This window comes from Exophiala bonariae, assembly GCF_035927105.1.
Source record: "Exophiala bonariae strain CCFEE 5792 chromosome Unknown scaffold_6, whole genome shotgun sequence".
Classification (NCBI taxonomy): domain Eukaryota; kingdom Fungi; phylum Ascomycota; class Eurotiomycetes; order Chaetothyriales; family Herpotrichiellaceae; genus Exophiala; species Exophiala bonariae.
This window is the reverse complement of record NW_027042481.1, coordinates 164111-177332: the sequence shown is the minus strand read 5'-3', so window position 1 is coordinate 177332 and position 13222 is coordinate 164111. Positions and strand designations below refer to the sequence as shown.

Below are 13222 nucleotides of genomic sequence, written 5' to 3'. Positions count from 1 at the left end.
TGCTTGGTGATTTGACGAGAGACTGCTTCGTTGTGGGTGTATAGTTTCTATATAGGTCCAGGCTTGTCATTGAGTGAGGTAGAATGGACAATTCTTTTTCCTGGTAGAGTAGTTAGTGTGGCTCAAGGGATAGTCCAAGACCTCGGGACCTGGGGCACTTTAAAAGTCAAGTCTGGTGGATAGTGGATGGGTAGTTGAAAGGGCAATTCAGCGGCATCCTTGGGTGGGTTGGCTACGGCTGTGGTGAAACATGCCCTGCAAAGGCTACACCTAAACCCTACCGAGCTCAACTCAGTTAGTAACCAAGTCGTTAAGTGCGCTTCGGCTCGTCTTGTCCCAATATTCACGCTGATGAGTCTCTGACGCCGCCTTTTTCTCAATCTTGGTTTCTTCGCGGCGGTTCGCCTGCTCTCTGTAACACGGATGAGAGCCACTCCGTTCTCCAGGCTAACTAGGGAGGCCCGGCTCATGACTCGTCCCGCCTGAAGATGACCCTGATTTCTGGGACCGGACCACACTGGGTGCCACACCTTCGGCGTGCTTGATGCGAGAGCTCCAGGTCCTTTGCGCTCGTATGCCGGCCGTACATCGGTCATCTTTACAAACAGGTGTTCCTCATTGAATCCTCCCCAATTGACTTGCGGGAACCCAAGTCTCCCCTCCTCAGCTCGTATTGAGCTTGGTGAGGGCAAGTGTAAGCACTTGATGCCTATCGCAATATCCTTGTCGCCAAATTGCTGCCTGTCTTCTCATCAGGACACGAGTGCTAGTGTGGACTTTTCAAGATCACTTTGCACCATTGCATTCTCCAGAGGCTCGAGCTTGCAAGTTGGCCATTCATTTCTTCAGTCGTTCTGGTCTGTACGGATACCGAGTACGAAGGACAGGATGCGATACATTTCTCCACCCCTCCGTGCACCAAGTTCGATCGGCATGGAAAGGAAACTTTGTACTTGCATGCATGCTCTAGTAGAGACTTTGCTGACGCAAGGACCATCGTGCGTTGTCAAGTGCGACAACCTGAAGAGTTGCAACGTGCACTGGTGCAACTTGGCCACCAACCCCTACCCTAACACAGGCGGAAGAGCCTCTTTGTGAAAGTAATTATGTCTCTCTTTTACGGGTATTTCCTGGTCGGCTGACTTGGTACATTGCCAACGCATTTAGTTAGCTAGTTGGGTTTTCGCGACCATCACCATGCGTCTTGCATTCGGCCAGAGCACACCTGCGACCACTGTTTACTATTGCTGAAATTTGCAAATGCCATATGCCATTACTGTCTTGCTTGTAATCTGTCTTACCACACCACCAGAAGGTCTCCTCACTGCCTCTAACAGTAAATTTCTCACCAGGTGCGCTGGATCGCACAGTGAGTTTTGCGGTCCGAGTTTGCCTACGATCCCCACAATCTACTAGTTAGATTAAGTTCTTTCCTTGCCTCCGTGGCTCTGTGGCCGGCGGTTAGGCTCGCTAGTTAGACTACGATAGGTTTTGTGGCTCCTTCTCAGCCTGTCTCGCAGAATTGAGACCTAGCAATTCAGCACCAGCTCAATAAACTGTGCCCCCGTGGTAATCTCTGACCATCTCTGACCACGAGTATTGCCAATGTGACCCACAGACCACTATTCCGTGTCTGAGTTCATGGTTTGCAGCTCTCCCGACCACTCTGGTGGTGCTTGTTTGCGACCCATGCACATCTGCCGCTACCAGCCTACCACCCAGTTTTCGAATAAGGTTCACGCACTGGTCCACTCCTATCACCTCACACACTGAAAAATTATTCCCTCTCAGCGTCTTCCAATCCAATTCTAAAGTCTCCGCCTCTAAGCATCGTCTCCATTCTGTTGAGGTCGGTTGAAACAAGATCCTGCCTTCTGTTAACTTAGTATCTTCTTACTCCGTATGTATGCTACGTTGTTCGGCTACAAGGTGGGTTTCCATACCTCCTCACTGGCTACTACACAATAGCCATACCCACCTGACCGCCTCGCGTCCTGCCCTGGTCAAGAAAACAAACATGCCTATCCATCTCACTAGAGTGTAATAGCGGGTTCAGCTCTAGGCGGCGAGCGGATTCTTGATCCGTGCTAGCCGTACTTGATAAGTACAAGAAGGAATCGATCTAGGGCCCGACTTTTGCATTCGCAGCCTCAAAAGTACATCTTGGTCTCACTATCTTGTCGTCGCTTCCCAGCCAAGTCATGGCCGTCGTTGGCATCGAAACGTATCGGGAGTTCGGGAGGGAGTATGGTGTATTCAGAAAGCGAGTGCCTCTATTCGGTTTCTGTTTTTTTTTTCTTAAAAAGAGGCTGACTTGCCAATCTTAGAGATCAATACCTCATGCCACATGATGATCGTGAGCGTGACAGACTCGATATTATGCATACAATGATCAAGGTCCTTAGAGGACAAGCCACGAGACTCACAAATACCCCAACCGAGGCCTTGGTAAGACGACCGGCATCACTGGCCGACTACAATGATCGACCGCGAGTACTTGACTTGGGTTGTGGCACAGGCATATGGATGCTCGATATGGCCAAACAATACCCGGACGCCCAGTTCGTCGGTGTAGACATACACAACATGGGCCCACCTACCCTACTACCTAATATATCAATCCGAGCACCGTGGGACTACGAGACGATATGGGCCATGGGCGAACATTCGTGGGATCTCATCCACCTGCAGATGGGGTTGGGTAGCGTCGGTGACTGGCTAGGGCTCTATCGTAAGGTCATCCAACATCTAATACCTGGAAGAGGTTGGTTTGAACAAGTCGAAATCGACTTTGAACCCAGGTGCGACGATGGAACACTTCCACCAGGGCGCCTAATAGACTGGTGGTCAATGTTCGTCAAACCCGTCTATGAAGAGTCAAAGCGCCCACTACATTACGATGGTCAACGTATCGCGCGAGAATTGAAGGCTGCTGGGTTCGTGGACATCCATTCGGAAGAATACCGGCTTCCCTTGAACGGCTGGTCACAGAATCCATCTGAACGCAGGGCAGGCATGTGGTGGAACATTGCACTTTCATCCGGTGAGGAAAATACAAGTGGACTTGGTCTCGAAGCTATGAGTCTTGCCCCACTTTGCAAATATGGTGGTGGCTCCTGGACCCCCGAACAAGTCAGACGACTTTGTAATGAAGCATTAGTTCAAGCCACAGACCCAAACATCCATGCGTATATGAGGCTTCATATTTGGTGTGCACGAGCTCCTTAGCCCCAACAGCTACATAATTGTAGCAGTCTCACCATGTTACCTGGAGGTTCACTCGATTTCGGCTGGGAGAGAGGGAGTTGGTACCTTGATCTGAGCAAGCAGGGTCCGATTGTCACAAATACCGACATCGCAGCCCAGGAGTACTAAGCTGCAGGCCAGTCGAGTTCCCAAACTGTCCAGTATCGTTGATATACGTTCAGCATGACGAGGCACAATATCGACCTCGACATGTACCTGGTGCAGCTGCTTGGTGGGCTTTGTGCATTGATTATCCCAATATCTCCCCTCTCCTCGAAACCATGACCTGTTACTTGCCACAAAATCCAGGTTAGTTGATCGAAGTGTCGCGTGGTTCAAGAAGAGCAATATTGCGCGCCAACCCACTCAGAGGAGAGGGATGTCTCACAATTCCTTGCCACAATCACCCTACAAAGCCTGCATGGTAGACGCCGACCAGTCACCTATACCGATGGCAACCAAACGCTATCGCAATAAAGGGACCCCCCCCCTCAAAATTGCGCGGCTGTAAGGAGACATATCCATACGTTTTGACTTGCAAAAGTCGAGCAACTTTCCACCTACGCAACCATGCAATAGAATCGATCCGATCTTTTCTCACCTCGGACGCTGCCTACAACACAACCTTTTCTCACTCTGCGCCAAACCCTCCAAAATCTTCTTGCCGAGATCATCTACCCAACACTCGTCGAAAATGCTGATGGGAGAAAGATCTAAGGGGCTTCATGCTATTCACGATTTCTTTGACAAAACTCCTTCGGCACGGAACTGCGCAGGATATCGAAGGAGAAGTTGCTGTACCTGGTCCGAATTGACAATGACTATTTGATTCACAAGGACCAGATGGACTTCTTGTTGTGGTTAAACAAAATGCTAGACATAGTTTAGGTGGCTTTAGAGGCCTTTTGAAAGATATGGCAGTCATTGCATGTCGTGAGTATGCTTCAGGCAGGCTTATTCTGAACGTCCAAGACAAGGTTTGAATAAGGTAGATGATAAATAGCAAGCTGTAACAAGCCTGCAGGTCGGGAAAACTGTACATGAAATAAGCCGATGAACTATCTGGTCTATCAATTCGGATACTCGACGAGGTGCAACGCATTCATGTCCATCCTGAGGCTGGATTGAGAGCTATTGCCCGTGGAACAATTTTTCTACTGATGGGGGCACTTTAAGAATCATTGGATACGTAGTCAGCCTGGTCTAGATGTGACGAGGTGTAGCACATCTCTCCTCAAGCATACCAGTGATATCACGTCAAGGTTAGTAGCACTTCGTTCGAGAAGCGAAATATCCACGTACAGGCACCTGCAGTCTTATGATTCACGCAGAGTTCGAAGACCGAGCCATCCCTTTCATTGCGATCAGACATCGGCCTTCTGTACTGGTGTCAGTAGCAGTCTCCACCAATACTGACAAGGTAAAAAGGAAAATCCCCTCTTGTGGGCTCTCGGTGACCCTTATGGTACAGTCCTCGTCCAAACCATTGTGACCAAGCTAGCTTCGATCTTCGAGAGCATCCAAGTCACCGTTGAACAGACCGGGAATTTCGATATCCTCCTTCAGCGAGGTTCCACGTCGTAGCATGAAGCCGGTGGGGGTAAACTTATGTAGCTATCATACGCTAGTGAGGCCCAGGGCACCGCACCGCCTCTTACTGATACTCTCCGCCATCGTGTAGTCCATTGAAGCAAGTATATGGCAGATCGTCTGACATTACACGTATATAGTGGGGCGGACGGGTAATGAGAACAGTCTCAAAACTCTCGAATGATACTTATTATTGCTATTCAGCAGGGAGCCTTTTCTCTTCTTAGCGACCTCGTGTGATTTGAGCCGTTCTATCCAGGGGAACCATTGAATGCGATTTCGTGGAATGTTGTCCAGCCAGAAGCATGCTGTACAACGGAATAACCCACATAGCCACTATGTGCTGATCAAAGGGAAGGCAAATGCAGACTGGTGTGGGACTTCATATCAACATTCTGGGATAGCAGACACACATTGAGATCAATAACACAGTCTTTCGTGGTGGGAGGTTAGAGACGATTGTCCTCGTCCTCAGGCCACGGACAATTGTAATGGTTTGAGGGGTTTAGATGATCAGTTTGAATCGGCATTGGCGAAACAAGCAGTTCTCTAGCGCATTCGGTAAAGTCCATTGCAATCAGACGATGCCAGCCTGTCTTGTGGTCGCACATGTAGCAATGCAAGACTGGTAACCCTGCGAGCGGTTGCATTTTGGGGCTGCGAACATTCAGAAATTAACGAGGCCACCAACCTCAAGAAAAGAAAGTGAGAGGAACGTGCACCAGCAGTGAATGCTGCAGGCGTAGACTGCTCTATATGGGAATTTGAAATTTTCTTTGATTTTCGCTGAATTGACAGGCAAGACTTGTTCGTGGAGAGAATGTCGTCTACCTTTGGAAAAGAGGCAGAGATCATCCTGCTGCTGGGTACTTCTTTCCCTGCACTCGCAACCACAACGAGCACACGGAAACTGCGGACTCCATTCCTCGCAATATTTCAATGAGCTCTATCTCCGTCCTGACGTTTTGCGCCGGTTTTAATCTGTTCCTGTCACAAATGGTCACCGCTCTCATCTGCTGAATACCGTTACAGCCATCATGTCATTGCCTGCTTTCCGTCGAAGGTTCGATCGTTTTCTAAGCAAAGGTGCTGGGTCTTGAAGCAGAGTAGAGTTTCTTGGAAGCGGTTGTGCGGTGGGGTAGGGGGAATTTGAGGTTCTTTGAAATCAATTGCTTGATGTATGGTCGCTTCACATCATCCGTGCTTGTGAGTTCAACGACTTTCAGAATCTATCGCAAGGGGTTCATGTTAGTATGGATCGGCGATTTGAAGGGCATCCCGGGTAAGTGTTAACGTACGTGAACACTCCTGAATCGAGCACGATGTCTGGCAGCCATATCTTGATACAAAGCCTCAACAGCATCGGTGCGGCTCAATTCGCGGTACTCCTTGTACATGTTGTGGGTACCTGAGCGAGAATCGTAACGAATCCAGATGCCGAAATTCTTGACCTTGAGAGGGCGCTTCTCGTGGATGACATTGAGGGAAACGATCTCGCCGGTTGACTTCTTGACTTTTCGCAGCTTCTGGAGGAAATACCAGAATCGAGACTTGGCCACCACGGTATTGGGTGCGAATATGCGCATGCGATAAAGTTTGGGGGTTGGGTTGGTGTCAGTTGGCAGATGACGGCCAATGACCTGGTATTCCTGGAGACGACCTATAGGTGAAAGGTATGGTTAGTCTTTTTCTCCTCTGTGTGTTGAAAATGATGTTAGGGTGGTCCTTCGAGTGTCGGTGATGTCGAGTTTCTTCGTCTCAAAGGAATAGTCGTTATGTTGCTCGCGAGTTTGTACGCCATCCCGTGGTCCCACAGTCTCTGCCATTTTCTTCCAGGCCCAGTACAATATTTCCTGCTCTTACACCCGCCCATGACAATCCCAAACATCCTGGGCAACAATCTCGCATCGAACGACGTGGGGGGACTCGAAGGCTCTCGGGAATGATAACTTACCCATCTGCAAAATGTCAGTAAATGTTTATTCAGTGCCCATCACTTGAAGTGTACATACCTTGACTATATCTGACCGATCTCAGATGTGGTTGGTGTCGATGATATTGGTCGTTTTGAAGTTTGAAGACCAAATCTAAGAAAGTCCGTTGCGCCTTGCAGTTTTGGATGCCAAGATTTGGTTTGTGTGTGCTTGGCATTCAATCCGGAAAGAAGTCGCTGCTCGCTGCCGATTGGTCAATTATTCTGGCTTGTCCCTTCCTCCCAACTTCAAGGACAACAAACCATGCTAGGATTGACCATACATTCACGAAACTCATCGTGAGCGAACATTCGCTGTCTAGAGACTTCCCGACATGGGGAGTATCTTCAGAGACTTCCAGCAGGCCCAGCGGGACGGGCATGGCGGTCTCTTGGCCATGAGTCTGGCGCCCATCAGTCCACCTCAGGATCCCAATCGACTCGCCGCGTTTGCTCAATTGAGCAATTATCAGACAATCGCTTCTGATGTGAGATATCATCTTATTCAAGATCGTCACGCAATCAAGCTCCCAAAAGCTGAAGCAAATGCTTGGGTTGATATATTCGTCGCCCTGTGGAAAGCAGTGAAAGAATTGGTGGGTATTGAGCAGCATGACGGCACTGGCAACTGGTCCAAAGCATTCGACGCTTACAAGGAAGTATGCAATCTTCTCGTCAGAGGATATACAAACTTCGGCTTCCAAGCCTGGACTGTGCCATGTCTTAGTATTACAGGCAAGTACCTCAGGATCATAGCCATCAAAGCAGATGCAGAGGGAAAAGCAAAGGACCCAAATGGAGATGTCTTCGCCAATGGATTTTCTGATGATATCATGGGTGATTCCAACAAGAATGAAAGACTTGAAGCAGCAGCTTGGACGATCAACCGCATGTTCACCGTTTGCCTGAGTGATCGTTCTGACTTATCTGAGTCCCGAAAATGGGGCATCTACAGCACTACCAATCTTCTTTTCAAAACCTACTTCAGGCTCAATTCGATTTCCTTGACAAGAAATGTTCTGCGTGCTCTGGAAGCTACTGGGGGAGATCTTCCAGAACTTGATCGGTTTCCAAAATCCCAGAGGTGCACATTCAAGTACTATCGCGGAGTCATCGACTTTCTACAAGAAAATTACACGGAGGCAGAGGAAAATCTTACAGAGGCATTAAATCTTTGTCATAGAGATGCTTTGAAGAATCGTGAGCAAATTCTTACCTACCTCATACCAGCCCATGTTGTCAACCACCATCAACTTCCCAACAACACTCTCATCTTACCCCATCCAGTTCTGAAGCGCATCTTCACGCCTTTGTTCGCAGCGATCCGAGATGGCTCTCTTGCGGCATTTGATGCTCAACTCTCAGCATCAGAGCCTGAATTGGTCAAACGGAGAATCTATCTCACCCTTGAACGAACAAGAGCAATTTGCATGCGAAATCTGTTTCGAAAGGTGTTTCTGGCTGCAGGCTGGGAAGAAAGCAAAGATTCCGCTACAGGTGAAGTGACAGGACAAATTCGCCGAACCAGAATTCGCATTGAGGAGTTCGAGGCTGGAATGCGTATCAGCTACAAGGGAGCAACTGATGTGATCATCGATAGAGATGAGGTTGAATGTTTTCTTGCAAACATGATTTACAAGGTATGTTACTGATTGTTCGATCCCCTCCACTCACCAGGCCATCGTATGTGGGAGTGCATATGCATTCGATGCTTGACGACGGAAGTCGGTCATTGAACCATGATTGGCTATATAATTTGGATTTGTTAGATACAGAAGGATCACAAGCATCACAAGCTGACCAAATTTTTAGAACTTGATGAAGGGCTACATTGCACGTGAACGAGGCATTGTTGTTCTTAGCAAGGCTGGTGCCTTTCCTGGAACTAATGTCTGAAGGACAAAATCGGAACAAATACATACCAAAACTCATTCTCTTCCACCAGAACCTTTCTGCGGATCTGCCAAGACAGCCGGGATTTCGCAGCCTCAAGGTCACATTTAGTACCCAATGCAGGTGGCCTCGAATTCCGAGCTTTCTCTCCTAATGAACCAATCACATTATCACCGGCTGTCAACTGAGCACATGACCTATCGACCAAAAACAGACACAATTTTGGACCAGCATACCGTCTTAGGATGCGGATTATCCTCTGTACTTAAAAACGAATCTCTATCGTCGTACCGGAGATGTATCAAGGATATGCGACTCGGCAGAAAGCATGAATAGGAAAAGCCTGCTATTCGAAAGAACAGGGGTCCTGCACCATCACCAACAGAACTGCCCCATGATTGATTGGTCAGGATCTCACCTTCTTGCCCTGAGATCAATTGCCTAATCCTCTCTCGGGTGAGAACATATTTTAGCTTCCTTTTTTCAAGATGACAGGAAGTATCATGGACCCCAGCACAATGGACTGCGAGCTACCAAGAGCTCCAGCTTGGACCAGCACTGGCCGTGGGCTAGCAAAGACTGCTCGGTGTCAACCCTATTCACGATCTCAGCCTTCTGAGCACTGTTCTCATTCTCAGTAGCAGCTTCAGATGGACCCCAACGCTTACCCTACGATGTGCAGAAATACCCTTTGACAAAGTTACACCATGACCCAGCCGCGGTCGATACCCACATCCGATTCCCCGGACGCCTCGCCAGCAGTATTCCCACCCAAAGCCATGTCACCTAGAAGTGGCACATGTCAAAGTGCCGGGGAAGAAAAAGAAATCAGAAAGAAGGCGTCTGGGACGAGCATGTGTGTGAGAAGAATCAGTCAGCTAGTTTAGGCAGGGAGGCAAATTGGTAGCTAGTACTACTAATTACTCAGTGAGTCACTTCCGCAACCGACACGAATGCACATCAATCCAGCCAGCCAGCCAGCGAGCCAGGCATCCATGCATTGCATGTACGGTCGCCTAGAAATGCGAGAAGGCCTACTCGTACGGTGCGAGGCGGCCACCATCACCTCGTACTCCATCCAAACGAGCCACTTGACATCCAATGCGGCAGGTATCGGCTGCAGACAGCTTGAAGGCTTGGCTAGTACCCTAGTGACCTAGGGGAAGAGATGGTCCTCCGTGGGAGGAGGAATTACGGGAGCGGCAGGTGGGAAAGGTGGGCAGGTGGGTGGGTGTTGCCTTTCGCAACAACGACCAATGCAGCTTCGTACTAGAAACTCAAAAGGCAGGGATTCGAGCACGTCAGTCACTGTTCTGATTGGCCTGGAATTGGCATGTTGGAATGGCTCCGAATCGAATGGACCATGTCGCGAGGTGAGATTTCCGGCACTACTAGGCACCGACGTCCTGCGACTTCTCGAGCTGCTGGGGATTTATCTCCTTCTGGAGGGAATGCACCGAGTCATACACGATTTAAGGGGTGGGATTCCCGGGCAATAGAAAGCATGAGAACTGGAAAGGCAACTTAGAGGAGGTCTCTACGAATTGAACAGAGAATGTCTCATTGAACTACTTCATCGTAGTGATTGACTAAATATTTGGATTCCATCTCTCCCTGCTATTTCAAAAATGGCATGGAAGATACCCAAGATTCCCGTCACGATCAAAACCCCTAGATGAAGAAATAGCATTGAGAACACAGGGCGCATGATCTTTCAGTCGTTCGAGCCCCTTCTCTGCAGTGATTGTAGGAATGATAAAGTGACCCTCGTATATCTTTTATCAATTTCTCCGCTGGCCACTTTCTCCCCCGAAACGAATAGTTTTACAAGGTTTTCTTGGTTGGCTGGTTAGTTGAATATAAAAAATGGTCGTTACAGTAGATAGCATAACATAACCGTCCAAGAATCGAAGCAAGAGACATTCTTTGTTAAACGGACCGAGTGCCAGAGTTATGTGGTGGGGTTGGATGTTCCCACTACCATCAACAAGGACAAACACTTGGTGCTTTCATTTCCCTTAATGTTACAAACAAAGCATAGTAGGCCAGCAAACCAAAGCCGGCATTCTTTTTGAGTTGGAAAGTGCGCAAGTACATACATGGATGAAAGCGGCTGGCAGCCGGAATCGGTTGCGGTGGCAGTCTGGTATATGAGAGGACAGATACGTCAATGTGGCGTCAAGGTGGAGTTGAAGATAGACATATACTCGATCTAGCGAGTAAATGGCGATGCAAAAGGTGAGCGGACGGTTTTGAGATCATCCTGTTGGGAAGAACAAACGTCATTTATGTTTCAGATTTCATAACAGAAGCATGGAACATATTGAACTCACGATATGATTGCACATGGCGACGAACAAGTCGAAGAACAAGGTGCCGCCTTGCTCCATCTCCAGCTTCATGGTGCCGCTTTTCTTGAAGTTGTTGCGGCTACGGATGATGAGTGTGAGGTATTGAGCTCGAAGCTTCGAATCACTATCAGGGGTATGTTCATATGCCCAACGAGCCGAAGCTAGGATGGTGGAGATTTGCATGCCATTTCGCAAGCCTTGTTTGCGAAGGGCAAGACGTTTAAGTTCATCGAGGCCATACAGCTGAGCAGAACAACTGGAAGAGAGTGAGTACGATAAAAGCGAATGGGGATATTTGAGTGATGACTTACTAGATTACGGTATCTCTCATCAAGGTCTGCTTGGCGACGGGATGAAAGATGGTAGTCTTGGTGTCATTCTGTGTATCCTCAAGTTCCCAAGTGTCTTTTCTCTTGTTATGTAGTAGCTTGGGATAGTAATCTCCTTTGTAGAGAAACTCCAACACAGCGGAGAGGATTTCAGGATGTTCATCTGGCAAATTGATTCTTCTTTCTTTATTGTCAAAGAATTGACTCTTGACCAAGGTTTCGAAGTAGGGTGAGCGACGTAGGATGTCCTCATGACCAGCGAAGATTCGTTGCTCACTTCCGACGCAGATGGTGATTATTGCAGAGGTGAGAGTGCTGATGGCAGAAGAGTTAGCATGTTGTGATATGTCATTGCTGATATCGAGACACTCACCTTCCCACGGCTGGAGCCGCCTGATGAGCATGCTCCTGCCTGGTGGATTTGACGGACTCGGTTCTTTGCAAACCTCGAGAAACTGAGTGCTCACGATAGGAAGACTTGGGAGGTTTGGTTGCCTTGCTTGTTCCATAGCGAGATGAGAAGCTATCACTTGGCCGATGGTTTCTGCTGCTGCTGAACATGTTGACTTGTTGGTTGTTTGAGGCTGCGGATCGAGGATCGATCAGGTACCTCGATTTGAGCAGAAGGTCAGGAAGGAGTGGAAACAGACTGTGAGGCTATCTAGTTAACTGCAAATAAGAGAACAAATTTGCTGCATTTGATGATGCAAATGAAACGACTGAAAACGCAATGCTGCCTGATCTGTGGTGACCAGCCAGCTCTGAAATCAGGAGTTGAAGAAGACATTTCGAAAGAGCAGAGGGAGCTCCTTATGTTGGGTGGAAGAGTTGCCTGGGACTTCAACCTAGACCGGTTGCAGGTACCTAGCTTATCGGTGCAAAAGTTGAGGTTTAGCTGAAGCCGGAAGGGCAAACGCGCTTTCCGCGTCGTGGCAGGCACGATAGTGGCACGTCCTCATGTGACCAATGCAAGCACTTTTCGGGTACCACTTTGGGCAAGGGCTGGGGGGCGCTCATGGGGGGCTCTGGAAGCCGTCCTTCCCTTGTACCCTCGCACACACCCACCATCCATCTTTGACTGGCCCAAAAGTGTCTGTGAGTCAAAATGGGCTGTGACTCTGCCTTCTGCCCTGGCATTCTGCCAATCTGGACCCTGCAAGTCTGGGGGCCGCCATGTCCCCGTCGAGTCTATCCGAAGTAAGTTCTGTGCGAGGCTTTTTGCCACTGCATCTTGCGCTCCTTCAGCGGGGATCTCTGGAAAGTCCAGATTGGGATAACGCATTGTTTTTGCTGCTGTGCAAATATACTTCCTTGTCAATCATAAAATCTCATGTAGTAGCGTAGCTTGAACCGTCTCGTCGTGATTTGGACGAGGCAGCGAGGGAAGGGTCGAAGTTACCGGATAAGAAGAATATCGCAAGGACTGAGGGTGTGAAAGCATGCATATCGGTGGGGCGAGAGCTGGGACATGAAACATCAAGGCGTTGTTAGACTGCATGGAACTAAATGCTTGCATTTGCGGGCTGCAGGAACAGACTCTCGATCTTGTTTCTCATTTGTTACGTATTTCGAGCTCACGGGGAAGCGAGCTCATTAGAGGACTATTTGCTCATCTACAGAACATTCTACGCACCATATTTGTTTCTGCTTTTTCGATGACGATGGAAGACAGGATTGATTTCTTTATCCAGGCATGATTAGCAGTCGATGCTAGGTACAAAGGCATGTAGATTATTAGACAATCGAGTGAAGATGTTCAATTGCAGCTATTGCGCCGTCAGGGCTGCCTGATGCGTAAATAAAATGAGATTCAGGATTACGCCAGCCATGAACAACTCATT

The 13222-nt window shown here is 48.6% G+C and overlaps 4 protein-coding genes across 4 annotated transcripts; 2 read left to right on the top strand and 2 right to left on the bottom strand.

Moving 5' to 3' along the window:
• Nucleotides 1–2201: 2201 nt before the first annotated feature.
• Nucleotides 2202–3375, top strand: LTR84_011532 (uncharacterized protein; the record flags this gene model as incomplete). Its single annotated transcript, XM_064855061.1, has 3 exons — nt 2202–2224; nt 2328–3188; nt 3252–3375. 3 exons carry the CDS (start codon nt 2202–2204, stop codon nt 3373–3375), a joined length of 1008 nt encoding a protein of 335 aa, XP_064708650.1.
• A 2537-nt stretch (nt 3376–5912) lies between these two features.
• Nucleotides 5913–6794, bottom strand: RPL20A (60S ribosomal protein L20A; the record flags this gene model as incomplete). Its single annotated transcript, XM_064855060.1, has 3 exons — nt 5913–6065; nt 6135–6496; nt 6791–6794. The coding sequence occupies 3 exons, from the start codon at nt 6792–6794 to the stop codon at nt 5913–5915; spliced, it is 519 nt and encodes a 172-aa protein (XP_064708649.1).
• A 349-nt stretch (nt 6795–7143) lies between these two features.
• LTR84_011530 (uncharacterized protein) lies at nt 7144–8704 on the top strand (the record flags this gene model as incomplete). The annotated part of the gene is made up of 2 exons (XM_064855059.1): nt 7144–8448; nt 8621–8704. 2 exons carry the CDS (start codon nt 7144–7146, stop codon nt 8702–8704), a joined length of 1389 nt encoding a protein of 462 aa, XP_064708648.1.
• A 2209-nt stretch (nt 8705–10913) lies between these two features.
• LTR84_011529 (uncharacterized protein) lies at nt 10914–11942 on the bottom strand (the record flags this gene model as incomplete). The annotated part of the gene is made up of 4 exons (XM_064855058.1): nt 10914–10964; nt 11035–11308; nt 11364–11696; nt 11755–11942. The coding sequence occupies 4 exons, from the start codon at nt 11940–11942 to the stop codon at nt 10914–10916; spliced, it is 846 nt and encodes a 281-aa protein (XP_064708647.1).
• Nucleotides 11943–13222: the final 1280 nt, after the last annotated feature.